Source organism: Lynx canadensis, chromosome A2, assembly GCF_007474595.2.
Source record: "Lynx canadensis isolate LIC74 chromosome A2, mLynCan4.pri.v2, whole genome shotgun sequence".
Taxonomy (NCBI): domain Eukaryota; kingdom Metazoa; phylum Chordata; class Mammalia; order Carnivora; family Felidae; genus Lynx; species Lynx canadensis.
Window position 1 is genome coordinate 156,391,866 of NC_044304.2, and position 27,126 is coordinate 156,418,991.

At 47.3% G+C, this 27,126-nt stretch overlaps 1 protein-coding gene and 1 gene segment (V, D, J or C); both read left to right on the forward strand.

Annotated features, from left to right (window-relative positions):
- The window catches only part of LOC115509287, a 196,018-nt gene that overhangs the window by 163,337 nt on the left and 5,555 nt on the right, over nt 1–27,126 (forward strand). Inside the window, 1 exon segment of the C gene segment in view lies at nt 26,414–26,454. Coding sequence covers nt 26,414–26,454 — 41 coding nt within the window.
- LOC115509290 (anionic trypsin) lies at nt 16,277–20,037 on the forward strand. Of its 2 annotated transcripts, none has more exons than XM_030308613.1 (5): nt 16,277–16,364; nt 17,592–17,751; nt 18,788–19,041; nt 19,404–19,540; nt 19,832–20,037. In XM_030308613.1, exons 1-5 carry the CDS (start codon nt 16,325–16,327, stop codon nt 19,982–19,984), a joined length of 744 nt encoding a protein of 247 aa, XP_030164473.1. In that variant the 5' UTR covers nt 16,277–16,324; the 3' UTR covers nt 19,985–20,037. The 2 variants fall into 2 exon arrangements, with proteins under 2 accessions (XP_030164473.1, XP_030164472.1); XM_030308612.1 differs by lacking the exon at nt 16,277–16,364 and adding an exon at nt 17,237–17,315.

A 27,126-nucleotide genomic window follows, 5' to 3' on the forward strand; every position in this document is an offset into this window, starting at 1 on the left:
CACATGCGTGCGCACACATGCACGCACACACACATTTGCGCACACACATACACATGCATGCACACACAAGCACCCACAAGCACACACACACGTGCACACACACACACACACACACACACACTGCAGAACAGAGACGGCTTTCACTCTGGCACCTCTAAAGTCTCCAGCATCTAGAAGATGACTAAGGGATCGTGAGCGTGGGCAGGGACAGCGACATCACAGACAACCTGGAGCCTGAGAGAAGAGCCACTCTTGCCTCGAGCCTGCCATGGGGCCCAGGCTCCTCTGTGCTGTGGCCTTTTGTTTCCTGGGAGTCGGTGAGTCTGGGGAGTTGGCAGCAGACCCCTGTGCCATTATTCCTAGGCCCTGAATACAAGATTTATCCCTCAGCAGGCTTCCTGGCCTCTTTTCTCGCCTCATCTGTCCTTCCCTCTTAGGCTTTGTGGACACACAAGGAACCCAAACTCCGAGATATCTCATCGAGAAAGTGGGAACGGAAGTTTTGATGGAATGTTTGCAGAATATGGACCACGAAAGAACGTACTGGTATCGACAAGACCGAGGTCTGGGGCTGCAGCTCCTCCATTGGTCGTATAATATTGACAGTACTGAGAAAGGAGATGCCCCTGACGGGTACAGCGTCTCCAGGAAGAAGAAGAACGCCTTCCCCCTGGCCCTGGACTCTGCCAGCACCAACCAGACATCCCTGTACCTCTGTGCCAGCAGTAAATCCACAGTGCCTCACAGCCACATCCTCTCTGCTCAAAAAGGGCAGATATCAGGGGGAAGTGACCCCAACTCAGGGCTGAGCTGCACTGGCTCCCATGGCACATTCGTGCCAATTAGAAGTAAGGCGGCCTCTAAGGGGAAGCAAGGCCATAGCACGCATCTTGGCTAGGAGAGCGTGGATGTTTTTCAGGCCCCACTCACCACCGCTTCCCAAGTCGGGGGCCCTTCTGAACTTACTTAACCCGCCCCACCGTATGTGTCATCCCCAACCTAAATTCATGAGACCCCCACCCCAACCAGGAGGAGAAGTCTCTCACTTATTCACACTGGAGCGGCCCTGCCCTATGACCGTTTATCAATCTTTCCTCCCTGCTCCTTTCCTCCTCCCTCATACTGTTTGCTACTTGGATCACCGTATGCTCTTAATTGACATTTCGCTAGAGGGCGCTCACACAGTCTAAACTTTTTAGCTAAATGTTCTTGTCTTTGTGCTGATTCAAGAGAAAGCTTGTGGAGTTTGACTTCTGTTTACTCAGTTGAGAAAGAGAAAAACCGACAAAAATGGATCTTTTTAAGTTTCTCTAAGTGCGCGATGATGTTTGATTGGAAATTTCTGATCAGGGAAGGAATACACTTTGATGCAGAAGGTGGTAAGAATTAGGCTAAGGGCACCCTGGTGCCTCAGTCGGTTAAATGTCCGGACTGTTGGTTTTGGCTGAGGTCATGATTTCATGGTTTGTAAGTTTGAGCCCCGCATTGGGCTCTGTGTGGACAGCACAGAGCCTGCTTGGGATTCTCTCTCTCCCTCTCTCTCCGCCCCTCCCCTTCTTGCTCTCTAGATCTCTCTCAAAATAAAAATTAAAAAACTTAAAAGAAAAAGAATTAGTCATGCTATATCTGTACTCACAATCCTCTGGAGAAAATATCTGTTTGTTTTAGGAATGAAACATACACTATCCTGTCAGTAAATGTGAATTGAGCCTATTCTGCTTTGGGAATACAAAAGAAACGTAAAAGATATTGGAAATCCAAATGTCAGTGCAAAAGTATTAACGAGACAAAACAGGCATATTAGATGCTTTGATTCAGTGCTAAGTTTTTATGGTGTAGAACTCAGAGAAAAAAGTAAATCGATCACATTACAATATTCAGTATTAAGTTCACATGAGAGCTAAGACTTGAGCTGATTTTTTTTTTTCTCTTCGGAGTTTCTATTTAAAGTCAAGTTAGTTAACATATAGTGTAGTATTGGTTTCAGGAGTAGAATTTAGTGATTCATCACTTACATATAGCACCCAGTTTGAGCTGATTTTAGATAAAAAGTAAAGGCAAGAGGAAGTATTAAAAGTAAGAAATATCCTGCAACATTCTTGTGAGAAATCCTGCTGGAATGAAAAGGTGGCATTCTTTCTCTAAAAAAAGATAGGGATCATAGGTCTCCCAATGGAGGTCGACATCTAGAACAGAGAAAGCACCTCTTCGCAGAATAGTGTGAAACGACAGAACACATCTGCAAACATCTATTTTCGGTGGGCCTTCAGGGTGTCTGGGAGTCCTATAATTTCTCATAAAGTATTAACTTCCCACAGCAAGCATTGCGCCAACCCAGAAGATCAACCTCAAGAGAGGGGAACAGATATGAGCGTTCCCAGTGCTTTCTGGGACCATCCCCAACTAAACTGAGACCCTGGTGGAAAGAGCGCCACCCCAGACCAGGTTTCAGTCCTTACACGCTGCCACTTGCTCCTTCAAAGGCATCTTACCTTGCTAAGGAGCTGTCGCCCAAGCAGGGAGGTAGAACACATGACTTAAATGGAAAATATGCAGAGATTGAATATCATACATCAAATGAATTATACAAGACATCTAAAGAGGTTGAAAGGATTGTAGGTTCGGATAAGAGGCTTGAGTTTAGAAATAAATTGAAAAAAAAAAAAGTGTCCCAAAGAGAGTTCACAGAATACACTCTTAAAAGCACATAAATTATTACTAATGTTTACCATAAGAGTACAAGGAAGCATTCGGAAAATGTAAACCATGATTTTGGATAAAGGTACATCACATTAAGATACTGAAAAATTCATAGAAGGAATGATGCCATCCTAAATCTCCAAGAAAGAGAGGTTTAAAATTCTGTGACTTGGGTAAATACAGCAAATTGTTCTGTGTTAAATGAAAATATAAACAGGCTTTGCTAGGACATGATGGAAAAGTGGGGATAGCCTCTTAATAAACAGGGGCAATGAAAGAGAAGAGAACATCTCCCCTTTTTCCTAGACAAGCGTGAGATATCCCAAGCAGTTTATTGTAACATACAGCTGTGAAATACAAGTATTATTGCCTACTAATTATAAATGAAAAACCTAAATCTAAATAGCTTGCCCAAAGCCACACAGCTGGAAAGTTAATGGCAGAGATAAGTGTTCCTATACTGCTTTTGAAATGATCAGATAATGGAGTCCAATGTGGGTAAATTTCCAAGCTCAGCTCAATGGGTCTCAAATCCAACCATTAGTAGAAAGATATAATTCACACAGCCAAATATCTGGGTCTCCTACCTCTGTGCCAGCAGCATAGCCAGCACCAAAGACGTCTTCCATGATGTAGCATATACTTTCAACACTTCCACCTTGAAGTAGAACGATGAAGTGTTGACAGAAGAAACGGTATCACCCTAGTGATGGACAAGTAAAGATGGCCATTAAAAAAGGCCAGTGATATGTTTGATGAATATAAACAACTGAAACTAAGGTATATCTTCATTCAGTTTCAGAACAGTGCGGACAAAATGATCTAAAGTGATGCAAGACAAAGAAAAATGTTAAAAGTCAAAACAAGTTATAAATAAAGAAATGAGAAACAGAATGATTCACATTTCTCAGTAGCGACACTGAATGCTAGAACACGGTGGTGTAAAAGATAATTGCAAAACTCTGATAGAAAACAATTTTCAGCCTATGTTTCTCAACCAACCCAAGCTACCAGTCAAATTCAATTTTCATTTCTGCCAGGATCTGAACCCTTTATTTCCATTTCACTCTTCCTAAGGAAGTTCCTGGATAATGTGTATCAGCAAAAGACAGGAGAAAGTCGAAAAGGGAAGGAACGGCAGGATTCAGAAAATAGGGAATCTGACTCAGAATAACAACAACCAAAAAAAGCATCAGGATAACAACTGTATGGAGCAACGAGTTAGCAACCAGGCCAGACTGAAGCAGGAAGACTCCAAGGTTAATTTTCAGCTACTGCCAAAACACAGACTGTGGCTACACTAAATGAGAAACTCATCCAGAACATCATCTAGCGTCAGTTCACACGATCAGAAACCCAGATCCAGCCTGGAGAAGATGACCTCCTTAAAAATAATCTAGATGACTCAGAGGCTTCAGATATAGGTACCAACCAAACGATAAAAGTCTGCTGATTACCTAACAGCCATTCAAAAGAATGAGGCAGTTCTTGTAATGCCATGATAACTCCTGTAAGACTCATCCTTCACAAATCACAAATACGAACTCTGGACCAAAAAAAAAAAAAAAAAAAAAGTTTAAAGTTTATCTTAATGGGCTGAAAAGCAACCAAAAGAAGGCAGAATCTATGGGGAAGTAAACACTTGGATGAAAGGTAAGTTTTCTGTTGCTATAGATTTTTGCCAAAAAATGGATCGCAGTCAAGTAGGAACCTATGAAGAATTGACTAAAAAGTTAGCGAGGATATCTCAGAAAAAGGATATCCACAAAATGGCAATCCAAAATTCTGCATGCAAATCTGTCCCAGTCTCTGGTTAATGCCTGAACTATGCATGAGAGAAGCACTCCAATCAGCCATGCTAAGGGTAAAAGAACTGAACAGAAATTTCCATTTTTGTCAAACAGAAGAGAACAGAATTCAGAGGTTGAATTTAGCAAGTTAAATGCCAGTGAAAACAAAAACCCAATCACCCCTCAGAGAGATAACCAAAATCCAGACATACCCTTGACAGTGTCTAAGACACAATGAAAAAATTACTAGGTATATAAAGAAAATAAATAACATGACCTATAGTCAAAAGAACATCAGTATGGCAGCTGCCTGGCTCCAAGCTCTGAACTCCTGATGCGAAGACATATTTTGAGCTTACCTGGATGATAGAATTCATGAACAGGGATTTAAAGCATGTTCAAGGACATAAAAGAAAATATTACTGTAATGAAGAAAACAAATGGGAATTCACAACACAATAATGGAAACTATAAGAAATAAATGGAAATTTGAGAATTAAAATGGCAATATTTGAAATTTAAAAAAAAAAACCTCACTGAATGAGCTTGGAGCAGATTAGAGATAACAGAAGAAAAATTCAGTAAACTTGAATTTATGGCAATAGAAATTTTAGTGTCTAGCGAATGGGGCGGGGGGGGGGATGTGCAAAAAGAATAACAGATTCCAGTGGTCTATAGATAAATATCGAAAGACAATAGCTGTTGGAAACTTGGATTTTATTTATTTTTTTTTTCAACGTTTATTTATTTTTGGGACAGAGAGAGACAGAGCATGAACGGGGGAGGGGCAGAGAGAGAGGGAGACACAGAATCGGAAACAGGCTCCAGGCTCTGAGCCATCAGCCCAGAGCCCGACGCGGGGCTCGAACTCACAGACCGCGAGATCGTGACCTGGCTGAAGTCGGACGCTTAACCGACTGCGCCACCCAGGTGCCCCGGAAACTTGGATTTTGAGGTAGAAAGGTAGAGCACAAGAAATAGTGAAGTGTAGATACATATTAGAGATTTTTCTTAATTCCTTGTAGTACACACAACCGGTGAAAGCAAAAATTTCAGCACTGCATTGCCGGGCATGTGGCAGATAGACACAATAAAGATGACAACAATACCACAAAAGACGAGGTTGGAGAGAACAGGCCCACGTAGTCGCAAAGTTTTATATTTTCAATGAATCTTTACGATATTAATCATAAGTATACTGTAAAAAGTTTAAAATGAGTATGATAATTTTCAGCCAATCACTAAAAGAAAAAAATAGAGAGATACCTGAAATGTCAATAGTTAACAAGTCAAAATAGATTGTTTTCAAATAATTAAATAGGGTCTATCCCAGGAACAAGCTTGCTCAATACTCAAAAATCAGTCACTGCAGAGGCACCTGGGTGCCTCCGTTGGTTAAGCGTCTGACTCTTGATTTCAGCTCAGGTCATGATCCCAGGGTCGTGGGGTCCATCCCCAGGTTTGGCTCTGCACTGAGCATGGGATGCCCTGCTTGAGATGATCTCTCTCCCTCTGCCCCCTCCCACTTGCACACGCACTCTCAGTCTCTCTGTCTCTAAAATAGAAATTAAAGGGGTGCCTGGGTGGCTCAGTCGGTTGAGTCTCCAACTTTGGCTCAGGTCATGGTCTCACGGTTCGTGAGTTCGAGGCCAGCATCGGGCTCTGTGCTGACAGCTCAGAGCCTGGAGCCTGCTTCTGATTCTGTGTCTCCCTCTCTCTGACCCTCCCCTGTTCATGCTCTGTCTCTGTCTCAAAAATAAATAAACATTAAAAAAATAAAATAGAAATTAAAAAATTAGGGGCGTCTGGGTTTCTCAGTCAGTTAAGCGTCCGACTTCGGCTCAGGTCATGATCCTGTGGTTTGCAGGTTTGAGTCCCATGTCAGGCTCTGTGCTGACATCCCAGAGCCTGGAACCTGCTTCAGATTCTGTGTCTCTCCCTCTTTCTACCCGTCTCCTGCTCATGCTCTGTCTCTCTCTGTCTCTCAATAATAAATAAACGTTAAAAAACATTTTTTAATAAATTAAAAAATTAAAAAAATAAGTCATTATCATTTACCTTATTAGCACATGTATAAAAACTACAACAGTTATCACTAGAGATAGAAAAAACACTTAATAAAATTCCATATCCATTGTTGATAGGAACACTCAGAGAAGTGGGAACAGGACGAACTTCCTCAGTCTAACGAAGGACATCTGCAAGCAGCCAACAATTAAAAGCATAATGAATGGCAGAAATATTCAACACTTTAGCCCCAACATGATAGACGAGTCAATAACGTTCACACACAGCACTTCTGTCCCACATTACTGGAGGTGCTAGGCAGCACATCCAGGCAAGAAAAAGACGAAAAGGCTGAAGAGTAAATGATAAGGTAAAATCTTTTAAGAGATGAAATCACCATTTATATTAAAATATCAAAAGAAAGTACAAAATTATGAAATTAATAAGTGAATTTATTAAGGGCATGGGCTATAATATTAACATGCAAAACTCAACTGCAGTTTATATGCTATGGCAAACAATGGGATAAATGAGTTTTAAAATTTGAATTTAAAAGAATATAAACAAGCCCAAAGTATTTAAGAACAAATTTAACAAAAGACATGCAAGACACGTATACTGAGAAGCAAAAAGCATTACTCAGAAAAATGGGAGACAACTTAATTATTATTTTTTTTAGGTTTTCTTCATTTATCTTGAGAGTGAGAGAGCACATGAGTGGGGGAGGTGCAGAAAGATGGAGGGGGAGAGAAAGAGAGAGAGAGAGAGAGAGAGAGAGAGAGAGAGAGAATCCCAAGCAGCCTGCACGATGTCATGCAGAGCCCGATGTGGGACTCGAACTCACAAACTGTGAGATAATGACCTGAGCTGAAATCAAGGGTTGGAGGCTCAACCGACTGAACCACCCAGGTGCCCCGAAAGACAACTTTGCTACGTGGGATAGATCATGTTCACAAATTGGAAGTCTGGATGTTGTTAAAATGAGCGTTCTCCTCAAATTCATCCATGGATTCAACAAAATCCTAATTCTTGAACCAACTGAGTTTTGGTGGGGTTTGTTTGTTTAACTAGAAAGCTTATTCTAAAATGTATATGGAAATGCAAAGGTTCTGTGAGGAGGTGAGAAATGGTTGAAAGCCTATGTGTGATCTTTCAGGCTTCACCAGTGGCAATTACCCAAAGGGTAGCACCTATGTGGTGCTCCATAATGACAGGTGGGGACGTGGTGGATACGTGGCAGATGGATGGCAGGTGAATGTTACGCCTTGGGAGTGAAGATCCATCCTAAGTGAAGAGCCACACAGCTCCACTAGGGGGCAGATGGATTTTCAGCACATTCTGCAGAGGCTCCTCCTCCTACTACAGAAGGGAAACAGACGCAGTAGGAAAGGAAGACCACGCTGGGGAGGAGAGATGAACTTGAGTTTGCCTTCTCAGTGCCTATTCTCAGGGAAGGTGAGAGGCTATCACCTAAAGATGCTGACTTGCCTGCAACTTCTCCTGGGACAAGGTATGAGTCTGATCCCACTGGGAAGTTTGGGGTTAATGTTGATGCCCAGTGGAGGAGCAGAGGGTCTGAGGCCACCCATCAGAGGATGAGGGAACTGGATTAGTGGATTCTGATGGTATAACAGTTGGAAGAACAAAATGGAGGCCGTGCCAGGGATCCAAAGTGACATTAAAGCAAATAGTGAAAAGACCTTCCTGCCTGGGGATGAGCTTGTCAGCTTTCTCTCTCTCTCTCTCACTGGAACTAGACACTGTGTTCAGCGCTCTCCTCTCTCAGAAGCCACACAGGGACATCTGTCAACGCGGGACCTCCGTGACAATCCACTGTGAGGTCGATATCCAGTTCACCTTAATGTTCTGGTACCATCAGCTCCCAGGACAGAGCTTGGTGCTGATGGCAACCACAAACCAGGGTCTGGAGGCCACTTACGAACATGGATTTACCAAGGACAAGTTTCCCATCAGCCGCCCAACCCTAGTGTTCTCAACTATGACCGTAAGCAACGTGAGCCTTGAAGATAGCAGCTTTTACTTCTGTAGTGCTGGAGACACAGTACTCAGCACGGATCAGAGGTCTGAGCAGGAACCTCAGCCAGCTCCCTCCTGTCTGGCTCCCACCGGATGAACCCGAGGCCCCAGTCAAGGCAGGTAGGAGGGGGAAACCACAGCTCTGGCTGTTCCTGTGCTTGTGGGCAGGTCTGGGTGTGAAGGGGAAGACTGGCCACAGGGAGAGAATCTGCAGGACGAACTGGGGGTGGGGTGGGGAAGGGGGACTCCAGCCAGACACAGGAAGTGTGTCAGGAGGCTAAGGATAAAATTTCCTTCGTAAGAGTATTTAGAAGTACTCGGGAAAGACCATTGGACACAGTTTGCCTTCAAGGGGCAGGGTCAGAAATCCCCTTCAACTATTTTATTTCAAAGCTCTATTTGGCTCATTTTCTATTGATATACTTCAGAAGGCTCTTAGCCATCTTGCTATCATACTGGTCCATTAGACTGATGGCATTTTGCTGGTTGTTCTTGGTGACCTGGAATCATAAAGCACTCGAGATGCCTCAGTATGCCATATGCATGCCGGACCAACGTAAAATCTGCAAAAGTTCAGGGACCTGCCACATTGATGAGCTTTTGAGTGGTCCAAGGTCTGGGACGTGTTTGATTATACCCTCTTAGCTGCTAAACCTTATACTGTCTGCCAAGGAGAGAGGTGTGATGCTGAAAGGGCCTCTCTAGACTTGGGAGTTACCATATACCACAGTTGGGTGTACCAGTCTGGTCCATTTGCTGTGTAATCTGTAAGGTGAGGGAAGTGCGAGAGGGGGTTCCACAGAACAAGGCTGTGATTAAAGCTGCCTCGGGCCATACACCAGGCAGGTCCATCATTCTCCAAGTCCCTGTGGTGGGACGGGAATGCCCCCAGCCTTCCCCAGTAAGAGACGCACTGAGCAGACGCAAGGAGTTTTAGAGCGAAGCCACACTCTTCTATCTGCCAACAGCTGTTTTTCCTTTGGAGAGCACCCTAGATCTTTGTGTCACGTCACATCATGGCAGTCAGAACTGTGTGTTAGCTGCCCCTCGGATCTGTAAAGCTAGACGTGCACAGAGTAGATACACAAGCCCAGTCTCAATTCACTCTCAAGAACAAGCGTGAGTCTCAGGGTTGCTCCGACCCCACCCGTCTTTACCATCAATCCACACCCAAGGCTGCATGGGAGTGTCCTAGTTCCAGCTGAAAAACCCTGGGCCCGTGTTCTGGCCCGGGTGACACGTTTCCCTGGAATCATCAGTACAGTGCCACACAAGTGTGGTTGGAAAGGGAGTGGTGATGATGATCATCTCAAGGGGCCAGAACTTCAGCCTCTAAATCTAGGTGTTCCCATTTTATGGGAGGAAAGATGGCCTGAGGTGTAGTTCTAACCTGTGTTCACATTTCTTTCACACTGTCATTTAGACCTTTTAACTGTTCACTCACATTTTCCTTCTATGTGCTTCCCTGTGGTGCATTCTGGGTCATTTCTTTGGAACCAGCATCCAGTTTACTAATTCACTCCTCAGTTCCAATAAGCCATTTAACTCTTCAGTTGACCTTGTCTAGTTAAATTATATTTTTGTTTCTAGAAATTCTGCTTGGATCTTTTACAAATATGAGCGGTCATTTTTGAAAGCATCTTGCCCTTGTATATTTTTATTATTATTATTTATGTTTTCTTTAATTTTAGAGATAGAGAGCATGCAAGGGGGGAGAGGGGCAGAGAGAGAGAGAGAGACAGAGACAGAGAGAGAGAGAGAGAGAGAGAGAGAGAGAGAGAGAATCTTAAGCAGGCCCCACACTCAGTGCAGAGCCGGACACACGGCTTGATCCCATGACCCTGGGCTTATGATTGTAGAAATTGAGAATGAGATGAAATCATCCACATAAAACACAGAAGACTATGCCTGATAGAGACAAAACAGACAATTAATTTAGTCCTGCCTAAATTTCTTTCTCACTATAATATATGATATTTTACCACTAGTAATTCTTTCCTCAAGGTTAGGTATTGCCCTCGCTGGGAACATTTTATTTATTATTGCCATTGTTTCTCTTTCTTTTAGCTGTTTGAATCACAAAATCCATGCATATTTTTGCAAAACGTAAACTCATTTAAATAAAGTGAGATCATACAACACATACTGCTTTATAACTTACTCTCTTAATATTTCACAAATACCATTTCATGTCAAAAAATCTACATTAAGTTTTGTAAGACCATTTCAATATGTTGATGGTCAATTTTTACAATTAAAACCAATGGCAAGGTAAATATCATATGCTAGATGACAGGGTTGTTTAATTTAAGAAGCAATGGTGGGTGTGTTGATTTATTTCTGTTACAGATTCAGCAGGGAATAATGAAAGCCCTCCCTACTCTGCCTTTACATGATTGGCCCCTTCTTTTTTATTTTTCTAAAGTTGATTTATTTATTTTGAGAGAGAGAGAGTGCGAGCACACAATCAGGGAAGGTCCAGAGAGAAGAAGAGACAGAATCCCAAGCGGACTCTGCACCTTTAGCACAGAGCCCGATGCGGGGCTGAAACTCATGAAACATGAGATCGTGACCCAAGCCAAGATCTAGAGTCAGATGCCTAACCGACTGTGTCACCCAGGCACCCCATGACTGGCTCCTTCTTATGTGAGGTCTCAAGTTCAAATCTCATCTTCCCCAAAGAGGTCTCTCCTGACCCCCTTACCTAATATAGCACTTGCGAACCCAGAAGCCGCTCACATTTATTACCACTCTATCCTATTTTAACAATACCTAAGCACCATAATCTGATATAAATATACCTCCTCACATATGTGTAGCCACACCCAGAAATGCACATAAATGCCATGAAAGGACATTTCCTATCTTCTTCATTGCTATTTCCTTACAGCTTAGAAAAACTGCAGGAATGCTTCAGGAATTCAGCCAATATTTACTGAGTGTTACAGACTGAAATGCGCTCCAAAATTCGTACAAGTACAGCCCTAAGCCCCAGTATTTTAGAATGTGATTATATTTGGAGATTTGGTCTTTAAAGATCTAATTAACTTAAAAACGGGGCCATGAGGATGGCCCTAATCCAATCTGGCTGGTATCCTTATCAGAAGAGATTAGGACATCCTAGAAGAGACACGAGGATTGTACCCACAGAGGAAAGGCTACATGAGGACACAGTGAGGAGAAGGCCATCTACAAGCCAAGGAGAGAGGCCTCAGGAGAAACCAATCCTTCTGATACCTTGATCTTAGATTTTTAGTTCCCAGAACTATGAGAAAGTAGATTTCTGTTGTTTAAGACACCTAGTCTGTATTATTTTGCTTTGGTGGCCCTAGCAAATGAATATATTGAGTAAATAAATATGATTGAAAAGAAAAGAGGAAATTTTGCCAGACAGTATGGATTTCCCAGGAGAAAAAGAGCTTAGACAATGTAATCCCATAAGCAAATGAACTGAATTGTTCTAACAGGGACGAACTGATGCTTTGACTTTTATGTTTGAAGAGAAAGGCGGCCCCACAACGTGCCAGTCCCCTCTGTTGCATTCCCAAGGCTGGGAAAGGGAACAGATGTGATGGGTTCTAGAGACCTAAGCCCAGAACGTGCTCAAACACAGTGGCTCTGAAGTGGTTTGTCCTCAAATTGGAACTGTACAGGTGCCTGTGTGAAGTGAGCACTCTGTGCTGAGCCTTGGAGATCCTCTGGGCAGGTTGGCCAATAAGAAGTGGACAAATTAGTGGCTGCCTTCCAAATGGACAACACATTCTAGAGTTTTTACAATCCAAATGAGTGGAGAGAGCCCAACTGACTGATTGGGCTTATCACTGAACTTTGCTTGTGGAGCTCAATCTGGATCTAATATGATTTAGAAAGATAAATACACATGCCATTAATTAAATCTGAGTATCATGGGACAAGTCATGACTGCTACAATAATAACAGCCCACATGCCTATTCCTTTTGGACTCTCTCCTGCCTTTCTTCTGCTTACTACCCTCCAATAGATGCTGGAGCCACTTAAGCAGCTCTAATAGGCTCAGGGACGAGACAAGGAGGGGTGGGAATGTGAACAGGAAGGCCGTAACATTACAGGAACCAGTCTTTCATCAGCTAGTGTTAAAGCCTTAATTGCCAGAGACTTCCCACTTACCCCTCTAAAGAAACCTGAAGAATAGATAAAATATGAAAATGGAACCTTGCTCTGGGCACAAAACTTGATCTTCCTTGGCTTCAAGGTGGGGAGCAGGACAAGGGGGAGAGAAAGGGTGGATACCCCCATTTAGCCAATCAGCTATGGCCAGCCTATGCCTCCACACCTCTGTCTCAGCCTTCACGTTTTTCTGGGCCACACAAAGTGCCCCCCTTCACTATCAAGAGTCAGTGATTCCCAGGCTCAGATATTCAAGAAAGCAGTTCTTATCGGATGAGAAATTGTGCCATGGTGAAAATATGTGGTTTAGAAAAAAATAATGGAGGAAGAAAAAAGCTGGAAGTTTAAAGAGAAGACAGCTTGGAATTGGATAATGTGGTTGGAGATCAGTGAAGGACACTGGGCCGAAGGGGTAGTTGACTACAAGCGGAGGAGAAATACCTGAGCCTGGTCGGGGGTAGGGGTGGGCTTGGGAGAAAAGTGTTAAAAAAAAACAAACCCACAACTAGTGACTTGGAATCTGATCAAAATCTACTTTTCAGACCACTGAGATGTCCCAAAGACCCCAGTGTGTAGCAACACAATGGGAAATAACTTAGCTTGTGTAGGGAAAGCCTCTGGTGTCAACTCCACATTCATCAGCCAGGTGACCCTGTAGAAGTCACTGACCTCTGAGCTTTAGATTCTTTATGGTAAAACGGAGAAAATGGTGTCTGTTGCCTAACTCATGAGGCTGCACTGCGGATCAAATGAAGAAGAAGGGAAGCGAATATTCTATGGTAGAGCAGGCGGGTTCTAGAGTCAACTATCGTGCGTAAATCCCATGTCTACAACTTACTGGCTGTGTGACCTTGAGCAAGTTACTCCACCTCTACATGGCTCATTTCATCATCTACAAAATGGGCAACCTCATGGGTAGTTGTTATAATAAAATGAAACAAAAAGGTCCATGAAAGACTGAGACAATGTTTGGGATAGTAAGCACGAGGAAACCATTCACTGTTACCGTAATTAAAAGCCGGTGGTTTGATACGCTAATCGTGAAATACGAACTAGGAGAATGTCTTAGAGAAATGCTCAGAATGAAGAGTGTAAGAGCTGCACAGACTTATCCATATTGAATTTGGGCAAAGGGGCACCTGAATCCATCCTACATGCCTGAGCCTAAAGCATGAGGTAATAGTGTCACTTACAGCTATTTTCTCTGCCTAGAAGGTGATTCCTGCTACGTTCAAGAAAACTGACTTCGTGCTGTGTTGTGGGTGTAATAGTTTATTCTGAGGAAGAGCACAAAATATCAGGAAAAAGCTAGTCTTGAGGCTTTAAACACAGAAAGTCCTCAAGCTCTTGGGTGTTCCCTTTCAGACAGAGTCAAAGCCACAAGCACCTATCCAGAAATGTTCTCCCTGCTCCCCAGTTTCCTACCAAGGATCCCCTTTTCCTAGTGCACCTCTCCAGGGAACACTGGACGTGTTCCTCTCTTTATCCACTACAGCAGGGCTTCCTACAAACACCCCACAACAAAGGGATAAAATAGCATATTTGGTGACGTTATGGGGAAAGCCCCTACTGTCAAGGTTCCACAGCCGGGGGCAGCCACCCAGGAGCACAGAGAGATATGCCATCCATGCCTTGGATGTGGCAAGGTAAGGCTCTGAGACCGGGTGCCAGGTAGAGGACTAATTAATCTTCTATTTCTGCCAGGGAGCCAAGCATCAGGAGGGATCAGGAGGTACGTTTTGTCCTCTGGGAGCCTCTGGTTCGATCCCAAATCGACATTCCCTTAGATGGCACCTGCAGCAATTCCCAGACTTCCAACACTTTCCACGTCTTCCAGTAGCCTTGAGGCCAGCTCTGCCATTTTTAGATGTATGTTCTTGGGCAACACCGAACCTTGCTGATTCTCAGTCTCTTCCTCTAGAAATGGAAATAATTTCTTTCTGCACATTTCACAATTAAAACATTTGTGAAAAGCCAAATTTGAAACTCAACACAAACGAAGCTCAGCATGCCACTGCTGTTTGTGTGTGAAAGCTCATTAAAAGCTGTCAGGCACTGTATAAATATAGCACCTTCCCCCAGAGGTGTGAGCCCACCAGGATGAGAGGGGGTGCCATAGGCAAGGCCAGAGCTCTGAGCAGCGGCTCCCCTGTTGTGGGGAAGCTGGCCTCCAGCCGTGCCAGGCACCGGACCGGCCTATGGGCCACTCCCAACACCACGAGTCCCACGATAGTGTTTTCCCCAACTTCTGCCAGTTTCCATTTACTCTATTCCCCCAGCCTACTTCCTGTCTCACCACCAGACTCCTCGGCCTTTTTCACCTTGCTCACCAACGCCAGAAACTTTCCTCGCTTCCACCTTTCAGAGAATTTGAACATGGACCATGCCCGCTCCAGCTCTTCACCACCCTGGAGCTCAGAGGAGCTGAGAAGGAGAAGTGTCTTTACCAGACGGCTTCTCCACCTGGTTCACATAATTACACTTGAGCACAGACACTGGCTCCACCTCTAGTCCCCTCTGGTCAGGTTATGGCACAATAGGTTACAAGGTTGTGTCTTGGTGGGTGGTGGCAGGTCCCAAACTGAAGTCATTCCTGGGAAAATGAACTCTGGGCTGAGGCCAGTACAATAGTCCCACTGCATCTAAAATAGAGAATTCCAGAATTCCCCCATTCCTTTGTTGTTCCCAATGATCAAATACTCAACCCCTTCACTATGTGCTAATCTCTCTACCTACTGCTGGTTCTCTGATCAGAACCCACGTTTACCACTTTCAAACCCTTTTTAGTATCTGATCTGGAGCACACAATTGGACCTCAGGCTGCCAGCCCCCAGCAGGTGGGGGAAGTTTTCATCACACGGGAGCAGCTTCCCAGGGCAACCAAGAGGTTGCTTAGAGAAAACCCAAGACAGTGTGAGTGACGAGAAAGATCGGCATCGTGATAGGGACGACAAGGAGGGATATGGTGTTGGCCTTCTGTCCTCCAAATACATCAGGCAAATGCCTACTTCATTTCTCCCTCCAAACGCTCCTGTCCACAAGCCTAGGTAGGAAGGAAAGCCAGCTGAAAGCCCAGATTCCCAAGAAACTCTGCCTCTCCCTTCTCATCAGCTCTTGACATTGGGATGCTGGTTCCCTTGAGTGTGGCCTTCCTACCCAGTGGTTTAGACTTGGGAGAAGGGTGTTCGTGCTTACAGATACAAGACTTAGACAAGATTTCTCTCCCCTTGTGGGGGCTTCAGGTTACCAGCAGCCAAGTTTGCTTCCAATACCAGGTCTTGCTTAGAGTTCAATAAATCTCCATGAGGTCAGAGGGCCCAGGCCACTCTTCCTCCTCCTCTCATCTCAAGAAGGTCCAGCTGTGACATATGGGGGTTTGGCTTCTTCCCCTCACCCCAGAACCCTCCCAGGAGTCAGCTGCTCTTCCTCTTTGCCCTCACAAGGTAAGCTTTCTTATCACCAGCGGGTCACAAATCCACAGATGGCCAAACACAGAGCTGAGGCAAGGCCCCGGGAAGGGAAAGTTACAGGTGTGTTTGTCCCGGGAGGAGCAGTGACCCTCCACCCTCACACACACCCCTCGCCCTCATTTGGGGAGGTATAAAAGCGTCCCCACTACTCACTCAGTTCTACTTCTGCCGCCATGACTCCACTCCTGATCCTTGCTTTCGTGGGAGCTGCTGGTGAGTCCCACACGTGGCTTCGGGCCCCACTCGCCCCTCTCCTGGCAGAGACACCTGCTCTACCTTTGCCGCTCTTCTGTGTTTACCTGGGTTCTGATAGTCTCTCTCCCCTGCCAGGGAGCCCTCCTCCTCATTCTTGGGCTCTCTGTAAGACTCTCCCACCTTGTGCTGACCTCACTCCCAACCCCATCATCGACCCATTTAGGACTTTGTTGGGAGGGGCTGGAAAGGGAGACCAGGTGCCAGTCATCCATGAAATGAACCGGGGGTCTTGAGGCTTAATTCTGGCAACTCTGGGATAGCTCCCCTATAGCTGTCCTCAACCTCAGGTATGCCTAGACAAACTGAAAGAATACTCACGCCAGACTCCTATCCTTAGAAATTCTGGTTTAGTTGGCCTGGTGTGTGGCCTGTGCATTGAATTTTTTTTTTAAGTTTATTTATTTATCTTTGAGAGTGAGCAAGAGAGCAAGAGTGAGCAGGGAAGGGGCAGAGACAGAGGGAGAGAGAGAACCCCAAGCAGGCTCTGGGCTGTGAGCACAGAGCCCTCTGCGGGCCCGATCCCACAACTGTGAGATCATGACCTGAGCCGGGATCAAGAATCAGACACGTGACTGAGTCACCCAGTAGCCCCTGTGTATTGAATTTTTAAATTTCCTAAAAGACTTTAGGGTTCCCAAGTGTGTAGCCAAGGTTGGGAATCACTGTTCTATTAGGCAATAACAGTTGGTCTGCCTTTGTCCTGCCTAATGGGCCTGGGGGCTCCTGTAGATTTTTAGCTATGGGAAAAGCTGGGTACAGCCAGGGCTACTTAGCCAGATTTTCCTCTCTAGGCCAACCCATCCTGACAATCTGGAGCTCAAACAGCCGTGAGGAGTAGAGTAATGATGGATGAGAAGCATTCAGTGGATGAGAAAACCACATTCAGACCTGTGTCACACCGAGTGCAGTGTGAGGCATTTCCTGTGTTCTTGCCCGGTGCCCCCAGCAGAGGTCTGGGCCTGAGCCCCAGCAGGCACCGGGCTATGTGCCCTGCAGACACACGGAGAGGTTCAGGAGTGAGCTACACGCTCGGGCACCTACTGGGGATGTAACGCCCCCTGCCTGCCAGTCTGTCATCTCTGCGCCTGTTGAGGACTCCTGATTAGCATGATCCAACCACAGGGCTCCAGGCTCCCCCTGCCCACATCCGCTGAATTGGCTTCTCCCTTCCTTTCTCCGTTCAAGTTGCTTTCCCCACTGACGATGATGACAAGATCGTTGGGGGCTATACCTGTGAGGAGAACTCCATCCCCTACCAGGTGTCCCTGAACTCGGGCTACCACTTCTGCGGCGGCTCCCTCATCAGTGACCAGTGGGTGGTGTCTGCGGCTCACTGCTACAAGTCGTGAGTGCTGGGTCCCCCACACCCAGAGCCCTCTCGGGTGCTGGGTCAGCCCGGGAGTGCGGAGGTTGGAGAAGATGGGTGAATGGAGAGGCAAGGTTGTCACCAGCCACCCACTCACAGAAGTGAGGGGGCAAAGAGGGGCACTGGATAGAAAGCCTCTCCCATCCAAAACAAACGGATGACACAGCAAAGGCTCTGGGTCAGAAAAGTAGGGAGGGACTCTTTTGGGGGTGGTGAGGTCCAATGGGAAAGCAGCAAGGACCTTGCACGAGTCTCCTCTGCCAGTTGACTACCCATTGAAACCACCTAAGATCTGTTCAAAAAATAGTGACGCCTGGGTCCCATCCCAGGGCACTTAACTCAGAATTTTCAGGAAGAGGGGTTTGAACACTGGTGAGTTTTTAATGCTCTCCACCTCTGGTGACTCTACCCTGTGGCAGAGCTGAGGATCATTGCCTGGACCAAGGGTTCTCCATCAGAATCACCTGAAAGGCTTGCTAAACCATGGACCGCTGGGTCCCACACCAGAGCTTCTGATTCAGCAGATCCGGGGGTGGGGGCAGGGGTGGGGACCAACCCTCTGTAGTTCTAGTAAGTTTCCAGGTGATGCTGAGGCTGCAGGTCCCAGGGCAACAGTTTGAGAACCACTGGGTGAGCTCATACAGGATGATGGCACTTACCAGACCGAGAAAGGAGGGAATAAGGTCGCTGCATGTAGGTAGCAAAATGACAGAGGCTGAGGGATGCATGGGAAGCTTCTAGCAGGTCATTTGTGCCTGTGGTGCCAGGTGCATGGGGGTTTGTTGGGGAAAGCAGGCTGAGGAGCAGTCCCCACTGGGTCCCTTCACCTCATCCCTGCTCCATGACCACCCACCTCTCAAGCAGAAAGTTCTTGGTCTCACACCTGCACTGACCCACCACCCGTCTCCTGCCTGGTGATATTGCTACAGTCCTACCCATGAGCAGGAACCTGGAGAACCCTGGGGAAAAGTGGGCATATGGACAAGAGGGTTTCCCCACGCTTTCTTCCCAACAGTCGCATCCAAGTGAGGCTCGGAGAGCACAACATCGAAGTCCTGGAGGGGGATGAGCAGTTCATCAACTCGGCCAAGGTCATCCGCCACCCCAGATTTAACAGCTGGACCCTGGACTATGACATCATGCTTATCAAACTCTCCTCACCTGCAGCCCTCACTGGCCGGGTGTCCACCATATCGCTGCCCTCCGCCTGTGCCCCCGCCGGCACCCAGTGCCTCATCTCCGGCTGGGGCAACACCCTGAGCTCTGGCAGTGAGTGGGACCCCCACTGCTTCACCCTCTGACTTCCCCGCATTTCCCAGAACCAAGCATGCCCCTGAGCTTGAACCCCTCTACACTCCGAGCTCGGGGCTGGGTGCTAGAAAGAGGCAAAGCTTTAAGGAGTTGACTCCCTAGAATCGAAATATAGGACAAATATAGCCCTTTCTACTGTCGCGTCCAGGGAGGGGGTCAGCAGCGATCATTCTGGGAACCGAACCCCATTGTCCCTCACTGGGGCTTACGTGCCTGGAGTCCTCCCCTGGCCGCCCTCCGTGTTCAGCACTGGATGGCTGTCCCCTCTCCTGGCCTGACTCCCGTTTTTCCTTTCCTTGATCTCTTCCTGCTCCTCAAAGCCAACTACCCCGAGCTGCTACAGTGCCTGGACGCCCCGCTGCTGAGCCAGGACCAGTGTAAAGCCGCCTACCCCGGGCAGATCACGGAGAACATGGTTTGCGCTGGCTTCCTCGAGGGAGGCAAGGACTCCTGCCAGGTGACTCGACCCCTTCCCACGCTGAGACCCTTGCCCAGCAGCAGGATTGGAACGCCCGGCCGGGGCTGTGGGGTTGGTGGAGGAGGGCTCCGTGCAGTGGACTCGTAAAGAAGCGAGGAAGGCTTGTCTGTGTGACAGTCATCTTCGAGTGAGAACAGAGAACGGGCCACCATGGGAGGGGTGCAGAACCACAGATCTGACCAGAACGCAGTCTTTTAAGGTTCAGACTGTGTGTGGCTCTATTTACCCTTTTTTCCTTTCTAACCCTTGTCCCGTCTGCCTCCTCCCCAGGGTGACTCTGGTGGCCCTGTGGTCTGCAGAGGAGAGCTCCAGGGCATCGTCTCCTGGGGCTATGGCTGTGCCCAGAAGAACAAGCCTGGCGTCTACACCAAGGTGTGCAACTTTACAGACTGGATTAAGGAGACGATAGCTGCCAACAGCTAAAGCCCCCAGGCCCCCTGCCATCCCTATCCTAATAAAGTGAGCCTCTCACAACTGCCTGTGTCTGCACCTGCTCCCTCCTGCCCCCTCGCTCTGTGGACATCCTCCCATCTGAGGCCAGACAGGGCTCTACCCCTTAGAGACGAACAGAATGCCCAGCTCCTGAGATATGTTCCATGGAATACTGGTTTAGCAGCATGTGAAGAGAAGGAATCTAAAAACCTACAAGTAGGGGACAATGGGGGCTATTTACTAGAGAACAATACCTTGCAGAAGGCTGTGCTAAAGAGGTTCCTTGATCTTGGGACTCCCCCGGGTCTGGACTGCAGGGCTCGTGTGGGGCCACACAGGTCCTAGTTTGCAGGGTCTCACTACCTCCTTTCACTGGGACCCAGAGCTAATCACCTCGGAGACCCTTGCGCCAATCACCTTGGCCTCTGCTGAGCCCCCTGTACACATACTCTTTCTAGCCCAGGTCGTACTGCTTCCCGGCAGCAGAGGGCCACACTGGACCCTCCCCCCACAACGTGATCCTGTGTCTAAGGGAGACAACAGCCCCCACACTCTGCAGAAATCTGCCTCTTACTCATCCCATGTAATGAGACCCACACGTGTCTACCACACTGGGCACGTTACAGACATTTTTATATCTGGTCCCTTCTTGACTCTGAAGTGGTTACTATTCCAGTGGTACAGACAAGAAAGCAAAGGCTCAGAGAAGGTTGTTGGCTTATCAGGCACCTCCTCCAGCAGATAGTAAATCTGGACTTGGGCTCCTCGTTAGCCTGGCCCCGAAGCCTGTGCTCTCTCTACCCACCTCACTGTCTCTCCTGCTGCTGCTGGGGTCTGAGACGCTACCTGGCCGTGGGCTCTGCTCTTTCACAGACTTGCGGGCCATTCTCTGCCTCCCTGTGCTTCACGGGGGCTCTGGTCCCTGACCATCTCCCAGCACTGCAGTCACAGAGGTCCTGCATGTGACACCGGCTCCCGACCTCCCACAACTTCTAAAATACACCCTGAGCTCTTTACCCTGCAGATGGGAGGGTCTTCCTTCTCTGCCCCGCCTGTATTTCCTTCCTCCGTCTCTCTCCACTCCTCTCCTCTCCTCTCTGTCTCTGCTCCTGTGCTCAGAGATCCTGGTGGCTCCTCCAACACGCCACGGACCTCTCACCTCTAGCTCTGCGTGTTACTGGTCCAGCTGGCTTGATGCCTTCCCACCTGCCCCCTCGCCTTCTTTAGGAAAGTCATTTCTGACGCCTCCTGCTCCGGGATCCTCCTCCCCCAGCCCCGTGTTGGCCCCGTTGGCCCTGTGGTCTGAGCGAGGAGTCCTCCTCCTCCTCCTGCCACATGCGTACAGCGGTCAGTCCTGCTCCTGCTGCCTAGTAATTGTGGTTGTATCTACTTGGCCTTCAACGGTGAGCTCCTTAGGCAAGCAATCTTGTCTTACTCATCCTGGCACATTTAGTGATTACACAACATCTACAATAGAATAGGCACCCAGTGGTTGAATGACTCAAGTATGAGCTAGGACTGGAGGGAAATGTACAGAAGAAAGAAAGCGCCTTCCAGAACAATGGTTCTCCAAGTGCAGACCAGGAGACCGGCGGTACCAGCATCCCCTGGGAATTTAGGAGACATACAAATTCTGGCGCCCCTCCCCCATCTCCTGAGTCAGAAATTCTGCGATGGAGCTTGGCCTCTTGCATTTTTACAAGACTTCCAAGTCCTTGTGACGCACGCTAAAGCGTGAGAACCAATGCAGCAAAGGTATCCCTGGGCCAGTGCTCTCCATGAAAGCAGTAGTCCCTAACATGTTTGCTGACTATATTCAGCCACCATAATAAAGCTTTATGTGTATTATCTGACTCAGATCTCTCAAGAACTCCATAAGGTAGGTGGTATTATTGTTAAAGGGGCTTGGTAACCGGCCCAGGGCCTCACAGACATAAGAGGGCCTGGGGTGGGTGGGAGTCTGGGCAGTCTGGCTCCAGGAGGCGGGCTTCCTTGAGGGGTGGAGGCCTCAGTGCCCTGCAGTGGCCCCAGCAGAGCCCTAGAACTTAGGGAGGGCTGGGTGTCAGTGCCAGCTGTCACTTCATTATGTATGACTTGGGGCGACTCATTTAGCCTCTTCAGATTTCAGTTTCATCTGAGGAAATCAGGAGACACATTTGGGGTTTAGATGAATCTAGAACTCACTTGAAAAGTTTCAAGAATTACACACATGTGAAATGCAATTTGTTTATCTGCTTCCCACATCTCAGCCTTGAGAAAGGCAGGCAGGTAACCCAGTTTCCCGCTGGGGGCCGGGGGTGGGTGGGGGTTGGGGGGGGGGGTCCCCTCCAGCACGAACCACATTCTTCTCACGCCCTCAAGTGGCCACGCTGAGATGGCAAGGACTTCCGTCTAAAATAAATAAGGACAGCCTGCCCCCTGCTGCCCAAGATGATGAATGACCCCACTGGACACCTGCCTAACCAGCTAAACTCCTCTCACAGCGGGGGGGGGGGGGGGGGGGGGGAAGCTTTGGGACACCTTGGCGACTCAGTCGGTTAAGCAAGTGTTGGACTCTTGATTTCAGCTCAGGTCGCTTCTTACGGTTTGTGAGATCAAACTCTGCATCAGGAGCTGCACTGACAGAGCAGAGCCCGCTTAAGATTCCCTGTCTCCCTCTCTGTTCCTTCCCCGCTGGCTCACACTGTCTCTTATTCTCTCAAAAATAATAAATAAACCTTAAAAAAAAAAAAAACTTCACGGGCATTTACGCACACTGACAGTGTGACTGAGTAGCAAACGGGGGGCAAACTCCATCAGGATTGGAAGTAGGCAGAGTGGTATTCTTTGTAAGGCCGGTCTGGTGGAGAGTCCCCAGCTAAATGGCCGAAAGGAAACTTACCTAGAGGGTATATTACTGATATGCAATAAGGCAGGAAAATGGAAATAGATCAAAATAAATCATTACATCGACGAAAGAGATCCTCAGTGTGGGAAAGGAATAAAGAAGGAAGCTTGCCACTTTCCACTCGATAAAGGCCATCCGTGACCTTTTATTCAGGTTAGTGGCAGAGTGTTGTGAGATCCAGCACTGTTCGTGAATAAAAAGCACAGACTGTCTTTTCCTTTTTTCCCTAAATTCTCAGAGCCACACTATTGTGCCCAGCTTGTGACACCACCAGATAGCACTCTGACATTCTTCATGGCTCGCACCTGTGCTTTTCCTGGTCAGGGGACAAGCAGTGCATCCCAAGCGCCGTGCTGAAATGGAAATACCCGGGGTAATTTTGTGCTTGATTGTTTATTTAAATACATAATAACTCCAATACTAGAGATTTTTAACACAACATATCCTAAGGACTACTGAGAAATATGCATTTTTCGCAAGTTTCCTGAGTGATTGGGGACCCAGTATGTCAAGTCAGGACCATAACATATCTTCTTAGGTAAACTGATCTTCTTTGGAGAAAATGAGTTTGTAAATTACACAAGTAGGTTTCTTTTTTAAGTAGCACATTTCAAAATATTACCTAAAGCAATGTTTTTTTTTTGTATTTTCTTTAAATTTTTAAAGTTTTATTTTATTTTTTTATTTTTTTTAAATTTTTTTTTTTTAACATTTATTTATTTTTGAGACAGAGAGAGACAGCATGAATGGGGGGAGGGCCAGAGAGAGAGGGAGACACAGAATCTGAAGCAGGCTCCAGGCTCTGAGCTGTCAGCACAGAGCCTGATGCGGGGCTCGAACTCACGGACCGTGAGATCGTGACCTGAGCAAAGTCGGACGCTCAACCGACTGAGCCACCAAGGCGCCCCTAAAGTTTTATTTTAAATAGATTATATAGCCACCTGGCTCAAAAACTGAAACAATACAATAAAGTTGAGACTGAAAAATGTTACTTTTGGTCATTCTTAGTAGACAGTTACTTTGATCAGTTTCTTTTGTATCATTCTGGTGTATCTTTACGCAGAACCAAGCAAGCAGTTCTTATTCCCCTCCTTTGCCGGACAAAAGGCAATGTACAGCAATGCTAATCTGCAACTTGCTTTTTTTCCACTTAACAATACATCTTAGAGAGCTTTCTGTAGTATCATGAAACATTTGTATTTTTTTTTTAGCATCGAGCAATATTCCATTTTGTGGATGTATCACAGATCATTTATCCAGTCCCTTCCTGATGGGCACTGGACTTTCCCCAATCTCTTTGCTACCCCCAGATAACGCAAATATTTTACAAACATTTTTTATTTGTCTGCAAGAATAACTACAGGATAAATGCCCAGATGTGAGATGTCCAGGTGAAAAAGTAAATGCATTTGTAGCTTTCATAGATATTTCCAAATTGGTCCCCACTTAGATGGGTATCCTTTTACGTGTAGAAATGCATATCCCACGACGCACAAGCTAATAGAATGTCTTCCCTAATTCAACTTTGTCAGTCACATTGGTGAACAAAGATATTTCAATGCAGCTTTTTCTTTGCAAGATTATTTTCCTACGGTGAAGCACCATTTGCGTTACTTTTTCTCTGAACCATCTGTTCTTTGCCATTTTTATTGTGCTGCTGGATTATTTTCTTACTGATTTCTAGGAGTTCATTATATACTGGGGAGATCAGCCCTCATGAGGAAGATTGCAAATGTTCTCCCCATATTGTCATTTCTCTTTGGATTCTGCGTTTATTTTTCCACGGAAGTGTGTCATCGTTAAGGAGTGAAGTTTGTCTTTTTTTTTTTTCTTCCAGATTTTAATAGTTTGAAACTTCACAGTTTGAGAGGCAATAAAAGGAAACACCATCGAGTGAAATAAGATCCAGGCCACTCAACTGGAGGTTGAATTTCAAGGTCTTCTTGTGCAGGAAAGTAAAACATCTACCAGCAACTTAAATGTGTCTGCCCCTCGGGGATAAAAAGGAGAAGGCTATGTCCATGACTGCATTTGAGTGTTCCTGTGACTTTATGCATCTGACTATTCACTTCCATGTCCCCAACTCCCTTTTCCTAACCTGACGTCTGAAGTCCACAAGAAGGGGGGCTGATGCACACAGGAGCCCTCCCATGTCCAAACCCACTTGAAAATATGCTGGAACTCTCAGCTGTTATTTTGTCTCTACCTAGGGACCCCTACACGCCCCTGTCCTCCACCCCATCCCTGCAGTGTAGCTCAAGGTCACTTCCCCTCCAGACCACCCTAGAGGTTCGGAGTTGGGCCAAAGGGTCTGAGTATTGCGGGATCCCATTCCCGGATGAAAGGTGTGGCCTCTGAGTGACAGAGCCACAGGCAGGCCTGAGGCTGAAAGGGGGCTGCTGCTTCTTGCTGGGTTAGGGGGTGGGGAGGGTGGGTCCCCACAGTGACGACATCTTGCAGAGGGGCAGAAACCAGGGAAAACCAGCCCCTGCAGCAGCCAGCCTTGCAAAGACACACAGCTCTGAGAAGCCAAGAACATCCTGAAGGAAGGGCATGGGGGTGGGGAGGAGCCCCTCCCCGGCCCGGTCTGCACCCCTGCCACCACCTCGCACCAGGGGGAGTGATGTCACTGACCTGCCCTCCAATGCCTTTGAAGGAGCAGCTGCTTTGGTGGTTTCTCCCAAGCTCTGATGGGCAGAACCATGGGAGGGGTCGTTTTTTGTACAAAGCTGTAACATTGTGGGGACAGGGGGGGCCACGGTGATTCAACTCTACGGGAAAGCTTTACAAAAACCTTTCTGCCTTTCCCAACCCACAGTCTCTCCACTTTTGTCCTGGGTCACCGGCCTGAGGGTGGTTCAGGTCAGTACGCCTCCGCCTCACCCCTGTTCACCTGTCAAGCCAAGACCATGGATAAGGACAGGCTTGGATCGGGACTGAATCTTCCAGGCAGAGAGCCCAGATGCGAGAAGAATGTCTCAGTGGCCCCTCGGGTGAAGGACTCGGGAGACTCCTTCATTCCAAGCCCCACAGAACCAAGGACAAGGTCAGTGGGAAGGTGCATGGGAGGTGACCCATTCCACAGAGGAAGAAGCCAGAGATATCCCCGCTCTCCGTGGATATGGTCACTGGCTCTAGGACCCTGCCTTTCTCTCCAGATCCATGTCCTTTTAATGGACCCTCAGAAAAAAATCAAGAAGGTAGTGTGGGACCCTCTGGATACACTCTGGCCATGCTCTGTGGCCCCAGGAGTCAGAGTTGAAAATGTTTTATGCAATATCGGTAAAACACAGGCGGGGATTTCTGACCCCAGCATCCTCAGACACCAACTACAGCCCCCATTTCTTTCCACGCCTCAAATTTGTTTGCCTCCTGGCCTGGAGTCACTGTGTGAACACTGAACTTTTCTTTGGAGCAGGCACCAGGCTCACAGTTATAGGTAAGCTAGACTCTGGGTCTTTCCAAGCCCCTCATAGGGGAAGCAGGTCCAAAATGGCAGGCCCATTTTAGAGTGGCCATATTCTGATGTGCTATGATTATACCTTCGGCCCAGGGACCAAGCTGACAGTCGTCGGTAAGGCGGTGGGGACTCCGGGCAGGGCATGACCGGGAGGATTCTATCCCAGAAAGTGTGGGAGGGAAGGGATCACCCAGCCCCTGGGTCCTGGGCAAGGAGATGTCATGCGCGCATCTGGGAACCAGTACCTGGGAGGGTCCCGGTCAGGGTAAATCCACGCAGCCACCGGTGGTCCTCTGTAAACTCAGAGCTGAGCCTCGGTGGTTCCGGCAGAGGAGGGAGAGGAGATAGCACTGCCCCCTCTGAATAGTTACCTGCCAGAGAAAACCTAGAGAGAGCCCAGAAGGCAATCAATGAGCCCTGATACGGGCCCACCTTCCTCACTGACTGGAACTCTCTGCAGGGGTTTCATATCTTCCCTTGCTCTGGATTTCACAGGAGGCCACGCTGTCTCCTTTTTTCTGACTGTCCATGCACGGGGATATGCACGGGGATATGCAAAGTAGGGCTGGTGTCTCTGTGAGCGAAGAGATCCACGAACACCCCGATCTGTCCCTGAATCCCAGCTGAGCTCAGCAGACAAGGGGAGGTTCTGAAGCAGATCTGAGAGGCTGTGCTATGGCGAGACCCTCTATTTTGGGGAAGGGAGCCGGCTCACTGTTGTAGGTAAGCTCGTCGAGGCTGGAGGGCTGGGAACCTACAAGGAGGGGCAGGGCTCCAGATGGAGCC

Coding starts and splice junctions, on each gene's coding strand:
- LOC115509290 (XM_030308612.1), top strand. CDS start 17,249: ATGATGGATGAGAAGCATTCAGTGGATGAGAAAACCACATTCAGACCT. Junction 17,316..17,591: donor TGTGTCACACCGAGTGCAGT/GTGAGGCATTTC, acceptor TCTCCGTTCAAG/TTGCTTTCCCCACTGACGAT. Junction 19,541..19,831: donor GAGGCAAGGACTCCTGCCAG/GTGACTCGACCC, acceptor CCTCCTCCCCAG/GGTGACTCTGGTGGCCCTGT.